The 20,077-nt window shown below is 46.6% G+C and overlaps 1 protein-coding gene across 2 annotated transcripts; it reads right to left on the minus strand.

Moving 5' to 3' along the window:
• Positions 1 to 2,111: 2,111 nt before the first annotated feature.
• Positions 2,112 to 13,191, minus strand: RTN4RL2 (reticulon 4 receptor like 2). Of its 2 annotated transcripts, none has more exons than XM_081937256.1 (3): positions 13,060 to 13,191; positions 7,171 to 7,646; positions 2,112 to 5,573 (listed from the first exon to the last, which is right to left on the minus strand). In XM_081937256.1, the coding sequence occupies exons 1-3, from the start codon at positions 13,088 to 13,090 to the stop codon at positions 4,752 to 4,754; spliced, it is 1,329 nt and encodes a 442-aa protein (XP_081793382.1). In that variant the 5' UTR covers positions 13,091 to 13,191; the 3' UTR covers positions 2,112 to 4,751. The 2 variants fall into 2 exon arrangements, with proteins under 2 accessions (XP_081793382.1, XP_081793383.1); XM_081937257.1 differs by lacking the exon at positions 13,060 to 13,191 and adding an exon at positions 8,981 to 9,020.
• Between the last annotated feature and the right edge of the window lie 6,886 nt (positions 13,192 to 20,077).

The following is a 20,077-nucleotide window of genomic DNA, read 5'->3' on the forward strand; positions in this document are numbered from 1 at the left end:
AAGGATTTTGTAAAGCTGATGTGAGATGGTGTAAATGGGGCACTTAGAAAAATGCACCCTCCTTTGTACACCAAAGACTCAACTTTTCCTGGCCCAAGCACATATACAATATACAGAGGATATAAGATATATTTTCCTATGCATCTCACACATGCATATTCACATCAAATGATTGAGAAAACACGGCCTTCAAGGAATGCTGGAGTGGGAAACTATCCACAGAGAGGAACTATTGAAGTTTATCAATATCTCTCTTACCTCTACATCCCTGGAACAAAGATATGAGGATGAGATACATAGGGAGATGGAAAGTAAACAGTCAGGAATGGACTTGCATAGATATTCCATTGGGGGGGGATGGGACAGAGTGAAAACAATAAACAAGTGGGATGGCTTGCCTTCAAAGATGTGGGTGCTCCATCATTGGAGGCTTTTAAAAATAGATTGGACAGTCATTTGTCTGAAATGGTATAGATTTCCTGCTTGACCAGGAGGTTGGACTAGAAGACATCCAAGGTCCTTTCCAACTCTATTATTCAGTTATTCTGAATTACTGTCTCAGCAGTTCTAATCCATGTGTGATTTGCCTTAACTGCTGATTTGCTACTCACTTAACAGAGAATTAAAAGCTTACAGCCAAAACAAATGGAGGAAAAGAAAATTGATGGCTCTGGTTACAGGAGAGAGCAAATTCCCAATAACTTTTGCATAGACCATTGTTGACTTAGATTGGCCTTGCCCAACCAAACATTGCCCGCCCGACAGTCTCAGTTCATGCCGCTCTCAGCCCAGCTGTGCCAGGCTGGGGAAAATGGACAGATTCCTAGGAAAACACGTTTGTTGTTGTTGTTTTGGAAATGCTGAGCTCGACTATTCAAATTTATGTAGCAGCTGATCACACAAGCAGATGCTATAGGAGAGGGAGAAAGGGCGAAGATTAATTAGGATATAGCCAGGTTTGCAAATCCACAACCTTAAGCATCTCTGGGAACATGAAACCATGTGTGCCCAAGTTATGGATGTTTGTGTGCATTGAAGAAAAAGGGTGGGCTGGAAGCCCTGGGATGTGTGTAATTTGTAAAGATTCGTGCTGTGAGGTAGGTGTGTGACTGTATATCTTCTGGAGCTTTCATTCTCACATCCCAATCTCTCTCCCCCTGCTGCTCTGAAATAGCATCTGGGATAAGGGGTCATGAATATTTCACAAGGATAATTACCTGACCTGGAAAGACTCAGCCTGCCGGAGTCTTGCTGGCAGATTTAATGGCACTTTCCTCTCGATTCACAGCTCAGCATGGTCCTTACTACAGCTTTGGCCTTAGTGTGCAACCCCCGGCCGATGAACCCTAACTTCCGTTGACCCGTTCACTCCCAGCATAACCCCCTCCCCAACATTGTGGGGTAATTCTGCAGATCGTCCTGCCTACACCTCCCCCCACCCCACTTCTCTTCCTACTCCCCATTTCTGTAATCCTGATAATAATCTTCTCTCTACTTAACTCTCCCCACCTCCCCCAGCATGAAGCATGCATGTAGATATGTCCGGGAGCATACACAGAGACACCCTGCACCTGTATGCTCACATTTAACTCTGACTACTAGCAGACAAAGGCTAAAAATAGCTCTCTCTTCCAGCTCTCCTCTCTCTCCCTTATGTGAAGTTAAATTAAGACAGCCGCCCTTAGACTAGGAGGATACATGCTCTTCCTGCCATTTTAGCCCAAGTGCCAACAACTCTGCCCCTTTCCACACGCTGAGAAAGACCCCCCTCTAGCCCTACCACTCTCCCACAATTTGCAGTCTCTGGAAGATGATTAAGCACCAGAAACCCCGGTGCCAGCCATAAAACCCACAGATCCCTCTAGATACATAGGTCAGGGCTCTATTTATTCCAGAAAGCACTGGATCTCGCGTGTTGCTGCAAAACAGACTAAGCTGCGGCATATTTTGAAAACGCAGAACAAATCTAATAGAGCAGATAGGAGTGTTGGATTTAGACTGTCTTCCTGTTGGCAAACAGAGGGAAGGAAAGATGTAGATTTTTTTTTTTAATATATTGTGTTGCCAAAAAGTAAAGGTTTTGGCAAATAAACAAAAGAAATCAAGCAAAACAAATCTTAAAACAAAAGAAAAACTGTATGAGAAGTGCCAACAGAACATTTTCAAAGTAACAAATCACTTAAAGGACAATTTCTGTTTCATTTGAATTATTGGTGACAGACTTTTTTCTTTAGAATGAGAACAATATACCCGTGTATTCTTTTTGAACATATGGGACCCAGAAAGAATTCTGCATAACCAGAAAACAAAAAATCAGGGGAAAAAAAATCACAGTGGTACTTTGGTACTCATTGTTAATTGGTTCTGGGAGGTGCTATGAGTACCAAAAATGATGAGCCCCCAACAAATGTTTCCCATAAGGAATAATGTAGTCAGTCAGAAGGCAACCGACACTGACAGGTTCTAGCTTGTGCGTTGAATACCAAACAAACGACGAGTACCGGGACAAAAATTTTGTGTCAAAATGCTTTGAGTACCAAATTCAAAGCAGTTGAGTACCAAGGTACCACTGTATTCTGAACCTCATTTTATGATCAGTCCTACACTAACAAGGCTCTGCATTGGTCCTGGAGAATGTTCTCTTCTATGATTGAAAGAATAACTGCATGGACCTGAAAAATGAAACTGGTGCCAATTACAACTCTGATTCTTTCTTAACACTCATAGGAATCCTTGCAATGGCTTTCCATCTTACTCAGATGGAATATTTCCACCTGACACCATAATGAGTGGGCTGGTTTTGAAGGTGTTATTTTTGAGACTCTGAGTGGGGGTGTCTTCCACACTGCTTCTTCTGACTTGATTTCACTAAACTCTTCTTTTCCAACTAGATCTAACATTTTGCAACACACTTCCAGGACAATGCTATTTTCCCCATGGCTGCTGTGGGCCTGGCCAAGCAATGCCTTTGTTCCCAACAGCCCCCACAATTTCCTCCCCTAAGGGCAGATTAAGGTTGACCAAAGCATTAAAATTAAGGCATTTTAATTGTTGCATTCTGTACTGTGTAAACCACTGGAATATCTGTGTTTAAAGGCAGCATAATCAGGCTACTCAGTCAGTAGTTTGATCTGATGGGGTCTGGGGACAATTTCAATCTAAATCTGTAACAACAGTTATGCTAACGTATTTGCTGATCAACTTCTAGTACATTTGGAATTAGCCTGGTCAGAAATTTCCAGAATATCTTCAGCTGACTACATTATTTTAGGCATACCATTTGACAAAGTAAACACATAACTAAAGGAACCATTTGCATTATAGAAGTATATATCAGGGAGTCAGGCTTAGGTGGGTTCCTTCTAGAGTGTGTGTCCTTTGGCAAAACTTGGTTACAGTCTGGATTTTAGGAAGAATAGTTGCACTGATGTGTGTTTTGAATAAGTGAAAAGCCCAGATAACTTCAGTGTGATCTTTTTCAGCAGACCAAGGGCATTGGACTGGATGGGAAGGTATTTCAGCTGATCCCAATACAAGAATGAGTGGTGGGGAAAATGTGGATAGGTTGAGTGACTAAGTTGTTCCAGCCGTATCAAAATAGTTTAATATTTCTCTAATTGTCCATTGTGGTAAAAGGGGAGACATGGAGGCACCAGAGGAAAGTCACACCCATCAAAATTAAGACCATTTTTTTTATGAATAAAGATCAATTCACATGAATTTATCATATGATTGCAATCTTTCTCTAAAGATTAAATTACAGAAGTGAAGGGACTGCAAAAAAAATCATTAAATCCAGCTTTCCACAGCCTGGTGCCCTCTTATGTTAGATCAGACTTTCAGTCAAACCAAGTAGATATAACCATGATGGCTGAAGGTGTTGGGAATTTTAGTTCAAGTTGTCTGGATGTCACTGAATTGGAGAAGGCAGATTTGAACTAACTGCTTGTCAGTGCAGAAAATCCATTGTTAAGAATATTTGATATGGATTACTGAGAAGCTGAAGGGTCTCCTATCTACTCAAGAGTCATCCAACAATTTCCGGTTTCAATAGCCAGTGGAGCAAACTTCCACCATCATACCCCTATCAATTAAGATGATCAACATTGCAATTAAGTGTGTGCATTGCTCCCCTGGGGTCCCCTCAAATAATTTTAAAAGAAACACCAGATAAAAAGAAGTCAAAAGTGATCAGAGCCCCAAATTTTGATTATTATTTTTTTCTTTAGTTCTGGAAGAGGACATGGTATCCTTTAGTTGAAGGGTCCTATCCTATGAGACAGAGCAGGCACTTATATGCGTGAAAGGATATTGTTAAAAGAATGGAGGCTCTGAAAAAAGAGGTCCTCATCCATAGTTCCTTCTCATGCACAGAAGAGATCCTTGCCCTGTAGAGGATATGGAGACTACAGAAGGCTCCTTACACACTCAAGAAGCAGTAGGATTTAAGGAACGTCTCTAACAAGAGAGTTTTGCAACACTCTACAAATAAAAAAAAATGGATTGCCCTTGCCATATGTTCATGAAATATAACAGGTGCCACATAGAAAGTGGCTTCAAGTCTCACAATTGGCCAGAAAGCAGCAGCAGCAGTAACAGACCGAGTCAGTCTTCCTTTACCCCTGGGTTAGGGTGAAGGTGAATCACTTTGGCCTCAGCTAAGTGCTGGGTAGGGATCCAGCCTCCCCACAGTCTCAAAGTTCCCAGACTCTATTAGCAATCAGTAGAGTAACCACCCTCCATTGTCAAAACTATGAAAGTTCCAACAGAATGAATAGACAGGAAAGGAGAAATAACCGGCAGCCAATCCTGACTGTTCCAGCATTTGGAGAAGAACAAGAAGTTCCTAGGCATCCCTTTTTCAGTTGGCTTCCTTCTCCATTACCATAACTCCCCCAGTAGTTATCTTCTGTTGGTGGATCATACTTCGGGCTCTGGATGTCATTGGCCGGGACATCCCTATAGAAGGAGGAAGGATCAGCAGGAGGGGAACCTCCAAGGCCATAGAGATGATTCGATGAGCCATTGGGGTGTGGGTGAGGGTGAGGATGTGGATGCGGGTGAGGGTGGGGGTGAGGATGGGGGTGAGCCAGTCCATTTTCCCACTCAATCCTACAGCTCCAGTCAAACTCAATAGGGTGATGGATGGTCGGAGGGCAGCCTTGAAAGACTGCTTCGTTCAGATATCGCATGTCATGCCCCTTGCGTTCCACAGGAGAGATGCATATGACATCTGAGATGGAGACATGCGTGCGCTGGAACCAGGACCAAAGGGAGTAGGCACGGCAGTCACAGGCCCAGGGATTGTTGTTGAGGCGCAGAAACTCCAGGGAGGGCAAATCTGAGAGTGTTTCTCCAGACAGAGTTGTCAGGCTATTGTTGAAGAGATAGAGAATGGTAAGCTTTCCCAAATCATGAAAAGCCCACGTAGGGATTGTGTGCAGGTGATTCCGGTGCAGCAACAGGCGGTCTAATCCAGACAGGCCACGGAAGACGTTCTCTGAGAGCTTCCAGATTTTGTTCCCATGCAGAAAAAGATGGCTCAGGTTAGCTAAGTCCACAAAAAGGTCATCCTGGGAGAGACAAAGGGAGAATGAAAGCTGTGAGATTCTGCTTTTCTGGAATGTCTCACCCCGAGTGGCCTCTCCTACCCGTGAAACGCCGCAAACTCAATTCATTGCCCCACATCCCAGACTCTTCAGCCAACCTTCTCCTGCTTCTCCCTGCTATGGTCTGCTGTTGCATGGGAGCCTAACATGTTTTCATTATATCGATCCCTGTTTTTTAATGTCCCGCCTTCTCCCTCCGTGTGCAACCAACGTTGTCTCCTCCAACTAAGGATGTGGCTGGAGGCAGTGAGGGCATAATCTGAAAATGCATTTTTACTGCTGCAGGGCCAGACTGCAGTTTCTCCACTCTTAAGCCACAACGCCTGCAGCCGGATAGGTGTGTGGTTTTAGAGTGAGTTGCTGGCAGGGCATTGTGCCTTTCAGGATGATCCAGCATGAAAATGAAGGTTTTGAGAGCCACACCAGTCCTTTGCCAGTTTTCAGAAAAAAATTGGGAGGGGTTATTCCTCTCTTGGGAGATATTTCAAACATTAAACCATCTATTTTCATATTATTCTTAAGAAGTAAATCCCTCATGTCACATCCCTGTTCTGCCAAATTAGCTCTCTCCCACCTATTTTTCTCAAAACCCGGAAGCCACATTTTCTTCCGATTCAGTTTTTTCCCCCCTACTTCCCAGCTATATATAGTTTCAGAAACTTTTTGGGCAAAGGCAAGCTTGTTTTTTACAAGAACCCAACATCTTCCAAGTGGGTAAGGACAACCATAAGGGAAGGAGGATCACCTGTCTCTTGGCCCCACCATCCTTCTAGAGTGGAACAGATGGAACAGAACCGTTTCAAGGTTTTGATTATGATCTTTAAAGCGCTTCATGGCATAGGACCTAGTTACATGCAGGATCGCATCCTGCCCCACACATCCCTACGACCAATTCGCTCACACAGAGAGGGACTTCTCCGGGTGCCGTCCGCCAAACAGTGTCGGGGGGCGACATCCAGGAGCAGAGCCTTCTCTGTGATGGGCCCAACCCTGTGGAATGACCTCCCCCGTGACATCAGGATTATTTCCGATCTCCGCTCCTTCCGTGTACAGTTGAAGACCCACCTCTTTCAATTATCCGGCCTGGCTCAACCGTAATTTTTTCATATTCCTCCTGACTGTCTTTTTTAAATTTTAAATTTTTATTGTATATTGGGTTTTTATTAAACGGGGCATGTTAATGGTTTTAATTTGTCTAAATGTTTTAATCTATTACCTCCTCCGTGCATGTATGTCTGTGTATATATGTATGTTTATATATGTCTTAGTGTACGCCGCCCCGAGTCCTGCCCGGAAAGGGAGCGGCTAATAAATCCAAATATTATTATTATTATTATTATTATTATTATTATTATTATTATTATTATTATTATTATTATTATCATTTATGGCTCACAGGCTGCATAGCGATCCTTTCATCGTGTCCCCTTCATGACTTTCTGCCCTGATCCTGCCTGTGTCTTTTAATCAGTCATGCATATATTTGGGAGCTTGGCCTTCTGCCTGAGAAAAGATTTCCCAACCTTTGCTCATGCTAGGCCAGATTCAGCAGATTGCTCACCTGTAGGCAAAGCAGGTTGTTTTCCTGAAGATAGAGGTATTGGAGGCTGTAAAGATTGCGGAAGATCGTGTTTGGGAGGCTGCTCAGCTGACAGCGATAAAGGTGCAACGACTGCAGCCGTTCAAGTCCACGGAAAGTATCTGGTTCAAGTGTGCGCAAATTGCGGTTGTCCCCCAGATCCAGCTCCTCGAGAACCTGGAGATGGCGGAAAGTGCCAGGCTGGATGGAGGAGATATTGTTGGAGTAGAGCCAGAGGGTGATGAGGCTGGGCCCAAACATTCCAGGTCTCAGGGTCCCAATCAGGTTGTTTTGTAGAAAGAGGCGCTGGGCATTGGGCGGTAGTATCCGTGGCACAGAGGAGAAGTTATTGGCCTGGCAGCTCACTGTGGGTGGGGAAAAGTAGCAGGTGCAAAGCATAGGACACATTGGCGATCCAAAGGGCAAGGCCAACAACAGGAGGAAGGTAGGAGCCAAGCCTGCAAGAGAAGAACATGGGTTAAGGCTTTTTGCTTCCCAGGACTCTGTGAAGGTGGGATCGTTCGGTGGCGCTCATTCCCCTTTGCCCACTGATCATATGAGTTATTCTAAGAAATCTATATACTACAATAATCTAAACCAGTGGTTCTCAACCTGTGGGTCGGGACCCCTTTTGGGGGTCGAACGACCCTTTCACAGGGGTTGCCTAAGTCCATCAGAAAACACGTATTTTCGATGGACTTAGGAACCGAGACACCAATTTTATGGTTGGGGGTCACCACAACATGAGGAACTGTATTAAAGGGTCGTGGCATTGGGAAGGTTGAGAACCACTGATCTAAATGGTATATTGTATTATCTCATTATAGCAGCTCCATTAAGTACAAACCAGTAGGCTCAGTTATTAAGTTTTCAATGAAATAGTAAACAATCAGAATAGATTGGCAACGTTCTACTCTAGACAACTTCCTATTTGTAGATATTTTGAAAAACCTTTTGCCAGTTACAGATTCCATCTCTTATCTTTGGTCTCTGAGTACTGACTGCTGTTTTAATTGAATTACATGGGAGCCAAAGCTCCCTCCCCCACCTTTTCTAAGAGCTTGGCTGCAGAGAGAAACATCCTCAATCGTGAAATTTACAAAGGCACAAAGTTGGCAACCATGCGAGGCACAATCCTACGTGAGATGTACGCCTGCCTGTGTATGCACTTCACTAGGCAAGGCAAGCAAAGGTTTGGCCATGCATGTCTCTTCACAGATGGTCTCACATGAGCACTCCCCGTGCACGTGTGCATGGTTCCCTACCTCTGTATGCATGTGTGTGGGTTGTGTGACGTGATGAACGAGTAACACAAGCTGCCAATGCTGTTTCAGTAGTTCACACCACCTCCACTCAAGTCCTCTTCTCTTCCCACTCTTTTCTCCAGCCTCCCATCTCTTTCTGACAAGCACCACACAAAAGCAGGAGCCTTTCAAGCTACCTCCTCCATAACTGGAGATCTGAACCCAACCCTTCTTCTGACCAGCACCCTAAGATTCAAACTGCAAGAAAGTTCCTTCGGCAAGACACGCATTCCATTCCCTTTTATTTTTAATCCTTCTACACAAAGTGCACTGAGAAAAAAAAAGGCCCAATGGATGGAGTGCGATGGCACGCAGCTACTCCAGGAGTAGGGATTCAGTTGGGAGGGGGTGGGTGGGGGAGGGAGGGCTGAAGCATTTCCTCTACTTCATTTTAGGCTATTTCCCCTTGAGATGGATATTGTGACTCTCCCTGCTTTCTGCTGGCAGAATTCAACTGAAATGGGAGGCCTGAAAAAGGGAATTGTTACCTGGCAAAGTATAAGGTGGCAGTCCCTTGGCACTCCTGACCCTGAAAAGGCTGGAAAGGCCTCCGTCTATTCTGTATCCATCCTTCTGCCCCTTTATTGTGCTGCAAAACTGTAAGCTCAGGTTTTATAATGACCCAGTTAGAAGCACATGCCAGAGGAGCCAGGCGGTATGAACACTAGGCCGAAGGGAGTTCTCCTGCCAGCTGCTGACTGCCACCAAGGTAAGACGGCCACTGCCCCAGCACTGCAATAAGGGAAGAGAATCTGGTCCTTCGCTCCCTGCCTCGCCCCCCCCCCCAGCCCTGCAAAACCAGCTTCCGTCTCATATGTTAACCGAGTGGGAAAGAAACCTCCACAGACATCGAGTGGACGATAGCCATTTCCTCTAATAACGCAGGCCGGTTTTCCCTCCAGGGAAAACAGAGCCTGGGAGAGAAACAAAGCCTTTCTCTTGAGCCTGGGGAAGGGAGCTGCACACAGCTAATGTTGACGGTCTCTGGACTCTTCTCTGGTGCGATGCGAGCAACGGCTGTAACCCAAGGAGTCTCATCCATAATTCAGGCCTGTGGCTTTCGCAGGAGCTTGGACAGAAAAAGAGGAGGGGAAGAAATTGGAAGCTTCTCCTTTCTCCCCATAACAGCTCTCTGGCCTATCTTCGTCATCTGGGCAAAAGGAATTTATAGATATATTGGGGGAGATGCTGATGACCTTTCCTGCTTCCTTGTGACCCAAACAGGCCCACATTATTTCATTTCATACAACATTCCTTTTATAGGCATCTGATATGATGACCCATCCATATTCATTTTCCAGCCTCCACTCCATTGCTGTTTTCATGGTATCCAACTCCACTTCCTGGAGTTTCCCAACACAAAACAAACATCAAGATCATCAGACCAGTACAAGCAGAGTGTATTGGATTGGGAAAGGATGATATTGGTCCGTTCCTAACACGCCGTATAAGGGATGGCCTTGCTCTCAACTGTAATTCTTAGGGGTGTCCTGTAATCCTCATACAAGCCAAGATGGGCCTTAATGTGTGCTTTAGGCATTTGCTCAGAAAGGGCTTTTTGTAGGGATTAAAATCCTGGATTCTCAATAGAAAAACTCCACTGAACATTCATTAAGATGTAAGATGATTAAAGTTTGCAAGTCGTGTTAAAACAAGCCCTTCAGCATCCTTCAGCTTTTAGCCACATTGCTCTGATGAATTACCACTCCGTGCAAAAGCTGCAGGAACAAACTCACTCTGTCATGGAGAGGAAGCAGCAGCTTCTAACAGAGGAATCCTCCCCTCCTCCAACTCCAGGTGTTCAAAATGCAGGGAATCCACACACAATTGTTTATCCTTCAGGAAGACGGAGTGTGATGGTACATCCTGGCAAACCCACCAGGCCTTCAGGGCAGTTGAATGAAAGTGAGAAGACTCTGGAGCAAAGCTGCTTGAGCTGCTAACTGGAATCAGGTATTTAGTTCTGTATCTCATCTAGACATCTTTGAAACAGTGCAACACTTGGTAGGAATTGGGACTTAGGGGCTTATCAAATTAGAAAGAGTTAAAAAAAATTAGTACCCCAGAGGTCCATCGACAGAGTAGGTGATAACTGTACATACTTCCACCAGCTCCATTTATATCCTGAGATGTAGGAGTAAAATAACCGCTAGCAGATGCGTTTGCTAACCCAAGGAAGAAGAAGAAGATTGGCAAATGTTCAAATTCTACAAAAGGACTTCCCAACTCCTTAAAAGTAACCATCATCTGGCTGGACATACTTATTGTGGGAAATAAGCATGCTAAATGGAGAGGAAAGGAAAGGAATCAATGTGTCCATGTTTGCTCTGCATTCTAACAGTGTTTCCCCAAAGATCAGATTAATATATAGAATAGGAGAAATAAGATATTCACTTCCTCCTCCTCCTCCTTTTTCTCTCTCTCCCCTATTTTAATAATCAGTGATGAAATGAGACCCATTCTTCACCTGCCACGGCTGGTTTTGTTTTCATCTTCCTGAAGGAATTCCTTCTAGTATCTGCAGGTTTCATTCTGAAAATCCTGACTATACTTAAAGGGTCTTTAAATATTTTTATTGCTTTCCTTGCCTTCCTAAACCCCGGCTTTGAACTTATCCCTGTCATTCTTCCCGGCAACATTTCCTTCATCCTGTAGGGTGTTTTTTTTTTCTTTCAATTGATGCCAGATCAGAATTCAATATGCGCCAGTGGCTGCATCTGATAATGAGCCAGGGATGAGACGTTCTCCCATCTTAACACTAGAACCTTCTTTTAACAATGAAGCATTTTCATTCTCACCACCGCACTTCTATTCTTTGCCATAATTCATCGTCTACAACCTTTTTACATGGACAACATCAGCAGCTGGAGTCTTTTGGGGCAGATCAAGTCTCTTGAGGAAGCATTATCTGAATCTCCACTTGCTACTCTGTATCGGAAAGAGTGATGAACCAAGGTGGGCGATGGATCACTTGAAAAAGTGCACAGAAAAATTTCGGCTATCTCTCATGATTCCATTTTCAAGGAAACCCTCATGTCCCTCGGGTCTATGAAAAAAACTTAATAGGACTTTAGGACTTTAAAACTTAATAGGACTCAGGACTTTCAAATCCATTTTCGGGAGTGTTGCTTTTAATGCTTCCTGAAGTTGGTGAATGATTTCTCAATATCCAAATGGATCCTCGAATGGACAACCCAAACACTTATGCTCAACTTTAGCCAAATCCCTTTGAAGCCACACTAGGCCCAGTGAACCAATAAAGTCCATCCTGAAAAGATCAACATAAGTAGCTGTGGGGGTCTACTGCTTCCAGTTCAGCCTGTGGCAGAGGACTCTGGCACCAAATGGGTGAAGGTAGGCAACAGCTGAACTCTGCTCTTCGTCTGACTGGTGTGGAAGCAAAAAAAAAAAAAAAGCGAAAAGTCAGGTGTGGGGGATAAAGGTGGTGTTTTTTTTAGAGAGGCTGGCAGAAGCAGGAGTGACAAGTCTGACATGGCTGGTGACGTGAATGAAGCCAAACTCTTTTTGCCTCCATAATTTATCACCCCTCAACTAAGCAGCTGCCTGTTGTTGTGTAACCCATTGAAGACCAGGCTATAAAACGCAAGAAACAGAGCCAAGCATAAAACCGCATCTTTCCTCCAGGAGGGGACCGCTGTCACCATACATATATTGCATCTTAAACTCTAGTCCTTCTCCTGGCACCTAATGGGCCACACACTGCCCAGGCAGTGGCTGGTCAATGCATTTGGAGTACTTGCCTTGGCTTCAGCCTTACTCTATACTCGTTGGCCTTTTAAAAAAATGAATTAAGTGACGGTGGAGCATCTTCCTGAACCAGGAAACCCACTACACCCTGTGACCCCCACCGGCTCTCTCAATGCTGCTAAGAAGTGACCCCCACCCCACCCCACCCTTCCCCATCCTCCAATGCTACTTTAGGAAAGCACCCTTCACTTTCTCGGCGAGAGACCCCCCCCCCTCGTTCTCTCTCGGGGGCTCGGGAAGGCTTTAGATGCGATCCAAGGCATTGGGCGAGTTCTCCCTCCGCCTCGGGGTCTACACAGCTGAGGCGGAGAAATGAGAACCTGCTGCCCTGCCCCCCTCGCCCCCCCCCCCACCCTTTGCTCCCGCTGCGGTCGAGCGCCTGCCGTGACGGCAGAGACCGGATCCAGGCTCCGCCGTGCTTTTCGAACGGCCCTTCCGCCCGAGGCCCGCAGCTCTCGTCTGAAAACAGCACCCGGGGGTTTCCAACTGAGCGCAACTGGGCAGGGAGCTAGGCAGGCTCTGATGGGGCGGGCAGGATCTTCCCTCAAGAGGCGCCCGCCTCCTCCCAGGGGCTCCGAAAGGAGCTAGAAAGGCTCCCGGTTCCTGCCCCAAGTCGATCCCTTCCCCAGGCTCTCCCCGTCAGCTCTTTCGCGGCGCTACACAGCCCTTTTCCACGCGAGGTCCCGCCGCTTTCCCGCTCCGCGCTTTCGCTCCCTCTCCAGCAAATCGAGCCGATCCAACTCCTCGCCCTGAAAAAAAGCCATCTGCACCGGACGCGGTAGCCGGCTCTCTCCCTTACCGTACAGAGTGGATCCTAGACGGAGCAGCATGGTGCCAAGCAGGTCTAGCGGACGAAGTGGCAGCAGAAGAGTCCAAAAGAGGGGCAGCAGAAGCTCCGGAGAAGAATGAAGAGAAAGGGGGAGGAGGAGGAGGAGGCGGGGACAGGGAGGGGCGCGGCGGGGGAGCTGGTGGTCGGTCGAATTCCTGGCGGAATTGTTCCAAGTACCCCCTAAGCGAGGCTCCTGCCGGACGGAGCGCAGACCGACCGCTCGTTGTCGGATCAGTTCTTCACAATCTCAGCGCCACCCGCGGGAACTCATGGCCGGCCGGGACGACCATGAGTCCCGTTACCCTCCGTTTCTCCGGCGAGAACTGCAGGGCGGAGGTGCCATCTCGGGGGAGCCGACGGGGAACATTGGCTCGGCTCGGCTAGTCGCACCTCCGCGGCTTAGCCGACCACACCACGAAAGGGAGGGAAGGGAGGCAGGCGGCAGCGCCTTATTCTCGGGGCCGGCCCGGGCTCCGCCCTCTCCGCTGCTGCTTTAACCCTTTCCAGAACAGGAGGGCCCTCCTCGCCCACTCCCGAAGATGCCACCAGCGCGCTCGTTTGCTCGCCCGCCGGTCCGCCCGCCGCCCGCCCTGCAGTGAGCACTCCTCCAGCCCTCGCACCTCGCCCCTCCTTCCAGGCGTCATCGCGTCTGGTCCCCGAGTGGATTGAATTCCGTGCCCTTTTTGCCCAAAGCAAGAAAGGGAACGGCGTGAGATGCAGCGTCGCAGATACATAACCTTTTGGTGTTCGGTATTTATTAATCCGGATTAATTCACATTTCCATTCACGCCCTGGCATCTCGGTCTGTCTTTTCAGTATTGGCTAGAAATAAACCCGGTCGATTTCAGGAATTGCAATCCTGCTAGCCGGAGTCATTGCCTCGCGACTCAGTGGGACTTAATGTTGCTGCTGCTGCTGAATGGGCTGGTTAACTAAAGTTAAGGGATCCTTGGGATGAAGTAGAAAAATCTGAGCATGCGCCTCAAGCACACCTGTTTCACTGCTCCAAAAGCGGGACTCCGTCGATTGGGAGAAGCGAAGACTCGAAGTGGGTGTGCTCTGAATCCAAGTTCTAGCCAGGCTCTTAGGAAGGGGGTGGAGCAGGAAACTTTTCCTGGCAAAGGCCAAGTGAAAATGAGGAGGAAGGGCCTTTGGGGGGTGGGGCGCCCAATGTGGTGAGAAATCTCAGCTAGGAAAATCAGGCAAGTGCATGAGTGTGAATACCCCTCCATCCCACAGACTCCCGCTTGTCCCACCGAAATTGTCTTTGGGAACACTGGAGTCGGATTTTAAAAGTTGGAGTTGGAGCCACCGGAGCTTCCCATTAGATCAATGGGAAGAAATGAAAGATCCACGCTTTCCCGAGGAGGGCTATTTGAAAAGCGCCTCCTCCTCCTCCTAGTCCTCCCCACTTCATTACCCGAAGACCGAAGGGATGAGGGTTTGTAGCTGAGATTCTAGAGTAATTAGAGCAGAATTAACAAGTGTGTGGTCGGTTTGCAGCGAGGAGCAGAAGAACGTTGCATGCGGCGATGCGGAACCTGGGCCCTCCGGATGGTGCTGAAGGACAGCTCCCGAGGAAGGCCGCCTTCGCATTGGCCATTTTGATGGAGGCTGCTGGGAGTTGTCCTTCTATAGCTTCGGGAGAGCTGCGTGTTCTCCTCCAATGTGAAACCCGGGGCCTCCTAAAAATTCGCTTGCTGTCAGCAGTTGGTTACTTGCAACTTTTCGCATTGAAATTTCACATCCGGTGATAGTCAATTGCAGCGTGCAATCCTCGCTTTCTAATCGGAAAAAAAAAATCCCCAATGGGATTCATGCCCAGAATACGTGTGTATCTCTTCAGGACTTGTTTCTCTGCTTCTCTTTTAGAAATTCCTACCGCGGTCAGTTTATGAAGGAAGAAGGAGGGAGGGAGGGGCTTATCCTGGCATCAGCTGTCAAAGTCCTGCCTCTCCAGAAAGCAAAGGTTTGTCCTTCCGATGGATAACGTCGATGCTCAGGCCTAACTTTTTGCATGGAGCGAGCGTTGGGTTGCAGTGCAGCGCTTCCTCCTGCGGGATTCTAGCCGAATGGCAGGTTCGCTGCTTCAGGAGATTACAATATAAACAGGCCGCGAGAGTTTAGCTGGTTCTTACACCAAAACCACATCCTGGAGTCTGTTATCACACAAGGATGAAGGGACCTATCCCTGAACCTCTAAGAAAACCCATGAAACATGCATGGCCCAAAGCCAGGGCGGTTGGGATTTACAATGCCAAATTAGGACCTGAATTCTAATTGGTACTCAGCAGCGATATTCCGCGGAGACATGATTTCTCAGCTTAATCTATTTTCCTAGGGTCCTGCATGTCCACTTTGGAGCAGGATGGGAATGGGGTAAGCAAAGAGTGTGTACTTATCTGCCACACTTAGCCTTAACATAAGGCACCATCTTTTAGCCAAATAGAAAGAAGCACACAGTGAGAGGGGGATGAATCCCACTTGGGGGAAAACATTATTTGGCTTGCTCCCTCTTTCCTGATCCAGGATGAAGCGAATTATCCATGGAAAAGTCCTGCATTATCAGCTATTGACACTTGAGACAAGAATAGTTGAGTTTCTCTATGAGAGGCCACAGGAAAAGAGGAAGGCTGAGTTTATGAGACACTTTTAGTCCTGGTTAGTCAAGCATGGGTCACTGAATTAACTCACTTTCTGGGTTAAACTGGCAAGATATTGGCATAATATGCTGGACTAAAATATAGTTAGTTGCTTTGTGACTCAGTGCCTTCAGGCTATCTCTGGGAGACGTCCCTGACATACCACTATGTAGACATAATATATGATTTAATTAACCGTAGTTAAACTGTCCACAATAGGTGGAGCCACACAATAGGCTAAAGTACAAATTAGCCAGGTTTCACGACTCCCTGAAAAATGACGACACTGGCAAAGAGGATCTGAAAGCTATTCTCTAGAGAAACCCAGTTACTCAAAATAAATAAATAAAGAAATAAAATACCCAAGCTGTAGAAGAAGCCTCAGAAAGGAGGAGGTGGAGAAGGAGAAGCAGCATCCCGGGTAAACGATAACCTGGAATAGGCGCCAGCTGGTGGAAAATTCTGCCAACGACTCCCCTGCCAATAATCTCTGCTCTCCCAGGAAAGGAAATAGCGCACCCACCCGCCGCCTCCTCCTCCTCCATCATTTAGTGCGATCGCTCCGGGCCAATTCACTTGCCAAATTCCACTGGGGGAAGGGGGTGATTGGGGGTGAAGATGTGGGAGGGGACCTTACCCGTCCCAAAGGAAAGCTGGCGGGGCGCAAAGGTTTAGGGCTGCGATGTTCGGGACTCTAGCCGACAGCCAATCTCCTCGGAGTCCGTGAGGTCGGTGGACGTACACGAAGGGCCGAGAAAAGAGCGGGTTCTTGGGTTATTTAAACTGGAGCTGAACTTGAATGTGTGGTAGACAACCTGGTACTCTTCATTTTGAGGGTTTCAGTACAGTTACTCCAAATCTCACCCCCCATCCCCTTTTGAGTTGAGGAGTGGGCAATCCAACAACATCAGGAGGATTTTCCCCCTCCCCCCGCCTCTTTCTTTGGGCTGCCTATGAACCTTTAGTCATCTCAGATCAGCCTCCTCTGTAGAGGAAAAGGGAGCATCTGAATTGACCTCGCAGGGATGGCGCTGGGAGAAGAGGCGCTCGGCCCCAGGCTTTGGGGCTGGGGTGATGGGAGTCAGTCAGTCCATTGGAGGACACCGATCCAGCAAGCTACTCCAATTCCCATGCTCTTCCTTCCCATCTCCCCTTTCTGACCATAGTTGCCAAGATCAGCAACTCGAACCGATGTCCCTCTCTGTGTGTTCCCTATTATTAATGTGACAAGTAAGTTTCCTACTTGGGATTAGGGTCCGTTGAACTCCGATTTATTCCTGCGTAGCCCTAGATTTAGGATTACTGATTGGTAATGCATATTTACGCACGGGTAAATCTCGCTAACTTCAAGGGGACATGCAGGTCTAGTGAAGGCGAGAACTGTAAGCGTAGCCTAAAAGAAAAAAAAGAAAAAACAGCGGCATAACTAGAAGTGACGGATACTTCCCACGTATTTTACGTTCCTTGAGAAGACGAAGGATTTGCGGATCTGGTCAGTTTGAGTGGCAACACCCGAACAAAAACCAACCAACCAGCCCATCACCGCCCGTCAGAATTTCCATGCACTTGAAATCCGGGCAAAAGCCACATTTTAGGCTTTACAAAAGCGTTTCGCTTCTGACCAAAAACCAGCCCACGACCAACAGCTTTAGCTATTCTAACTTGGAACGCGCCGCCTTTCTTTTTTGTTTTCTTTCTTTTTCCTTCTTCAATTCGGGTGACAGAATGCACACGCAGGAGCCTCATAATCTGCATTAAGTAACGGAGGGCTGGGAAAGGGGGAGACGAAGAACTCGGGGTGTAAAATGACCTCATCTTCCCAATACAGCGGAGTGGGCCGCGGCTGTCATTTATAGGGACCGCGTGTCTCTGATTGACAGGGCTAGGGAGGAGGGGGCAAGTCCGGGGCCCCGGGAACGCACGCGCGCACACCCGCGCGCGCCTCCCGACTGGGGAGGACGCGAATTCGCGGCCCCGCCAACCAGCGCCGGTGAGGAACTCTCGAGAGCCTCGGGAGGGCTGGGAAGGGCTCTTCTGCACAATCTGGCGCCGCGTTTGTTTGCCTCGCTGCCTCCGGAGTGAAATATCACAAGATGGAGAGACAGACGGCGAGGGGTGCGGGTGGGCGGTGGCGGGCGGTAGCTCAGGCTGACTCAGGGGGGCCGTCATCCGCTTGGCTGGCCATGTGCGGCTCGCTCGAGGAGGGAGAATGCTCCCAGCCTGCAGTGGGCCTGCAAACCAAGCTGGACCCTCCGAAGTGTGACAGCCCTCGGCTCCTGCCCCTACCCTCTGCCACCCCCTATTCCACAGCCCACTTTCGCTTCTATCCCCAAAGGCGGTTGAGGGCAATGCTTACTCTTCTGATCTGATCTGGGGATTGGGGTGGGGGTGGGGGGAGGCGGTAGTAGCACTCCTGGGGTGCCGGAATTCCAACACCCAGAACTCGCTATCGTGGTTCAGGCTGGCTGGGATTGTTAGGAGTGGGAGTCTAACCACCTCTGGAGGATCGCGATTCCCACTCCGAAAGACACTTCGCAATCCGTCCCGGGTCAACGGTCTCGCTTTGCCTGGTACAGCAGGCCATTCCGCACCAGAAATCGTCAAACGAGATTAGTAGCCTGGGTTTCTAACCCCTGTTGTTTCTCCCAACTTCCGTTTTTGTCAAACACAAGCCTGTTAGTTTTACTCAGCCGGGTTTGGTGATATGTTTTTGGGGAGGGTGAGGTTGTCACTGATGGATAACCCCTAGGAAGGTGCTACTCTTTAAAAAAAAATCCAGGATGGCAAACCGAGCAGATCTTGCCACAATTAATTCTTTAGATCAGCTCCATGTTAAATGAAAGCATTTGTTTCTCTTCGTTTGCCAAGAACTTCCCTGTCAATCATTTTCAGCGGAGGACCCTGAGCTATATAGTATGAGAACATATGTTGGAGGTGGTGGTGGGGCTATTTCACTTTTTAAAGTGCTGTCAGTTTAATACATCTCAGCAGGCACCTCTACCCAAATTACTTTCCAAATGACCCCCTTTGGTTCTTGAGAGATTTTCATTAAGGGGAGGGTTTTCTTTCATTAACACCTCCTTTTAAATACTTTCTTCATCTTACCCAGAATTGCTTCCAGTGTTTGAAATATGAGAATGTTAAAGAATTACACTATGATACTTGCTGATGTAATTGCAGGCCCTTCTTAAAACAGTTTTAAGAATTGTCTTTGAAAAAAAAAATGACCGCAGTTCAATGGGATAGTTGCCATGACTTATTTGCTTCTCCAAATATTTCACTCATAGGTGATTACTGTCAATTTGGATAGAAGATAGGAACACCCCCCCCCCCCAATAAGTTATGTATCTAGCTAACACTTTTATGATGGATCTCCTCTTGTTATACGTTGCCAAGTTACCCAATTTAGAAAGGGTTTTTTTGTACCCTTTATAGTCTATTTAAATTTCATCATCTGTAGCAATTCAGTTACATTCTGCACATTTGATCATCTTTCTAATTAACTTTTGATACTCATTTATGAATAAGTTACATATTTAATCCCCAAATAGATCCTTAAAGGACCCAACTAGTTTTATTCATTTTTCAAAAGAGTTCTCAAGGCAGTGAAGTTGTTGGAGGGTCTACATATTAAAAAAAATAAAGTGCTTATTCAAAACCTACACAAAACCCTATATTTTCTGATTTAGACCCATTTTGATATTTTAAAAGTGTGACTTGCTATAGATGCTTAATATTGTGGTGAGCACCCTGTGTTTGTGTTCTTAGAATGTCTCATCTATTTTAGAATTACATCCTTGAACTGAGACAACAAAGTTTGGCTCAAGTTCAACTTTCTCTGTCAAGTTAGATTAAAATATACATTTTTCCTGCATGTATCAGAATCCATGAAATATCCAATTCCTTTATGCTGATCATTCTTGTAATTCTCAGAAGGATTTCCTTCTATATTAAATGGAACTTATTTTCACTGAGTGCCCATGATATTCAGACATTTTAAACGTTTTTTTAATGCCATCTAGATGCCTTTACCCCATTTCTGGAATAAGTCCAATAAACAAGATATACCGTATTTCAATATTTGATTCATCCCATCGATTACAGTGGCAGAATTACGTCATGAAATTTGCTGGTAATGCTTCTCAGATGGAAATAATTTTGAATGATTCAAATTTCAAACAAATGCTTGTACTCCTTTAGTTGGCAGTTGAGTGATGGATAATCAAAAAGATTAGATAAGGAACTTGTCAAAAGTGTTGTGACATATATATGTGAGCCTAAGTCTCCCTCTAGTGGCTGCTGGTAAGATTTTAGTATCCAGGAACCACTTCCAGAATGGTTCCATT

Source organism: Natrix helvetica (assembly GCF_964273705.1).
Source record: "Natrix helvetica genome assembly, chromosome: 1".
Taxonomy (NCBI): Eukaryota; Metazoa; Chordata; class Lepidosauria; order Squamata; family Natricidae; genus Natrix; species Natrix helvetica.

Bases quoted from the DNA above. Each gene is read 5' to 3' on its own strand.
- RTN4RL2 (XM_081937256.1), bottom strand. From the start codon at position 13,090: ATGCTGCTCCGTCTAGGATCCACTCTGTACG. The intron at 7,647-13,059 runs GTAAGGGAGAGA...CTTCTCTTGCAG, and splicing joins TCTAGGATCCACTCTGTACG to GCTTGGCTCCTACCTTCCTC. The intron at 5,574-7,170 runs GTGAGCAATCTG...TGTCTCTCCCAG, and splicing joins ACAACCTGCTTTGCCTACAG to GATGACCTTTTTGTGGACTT.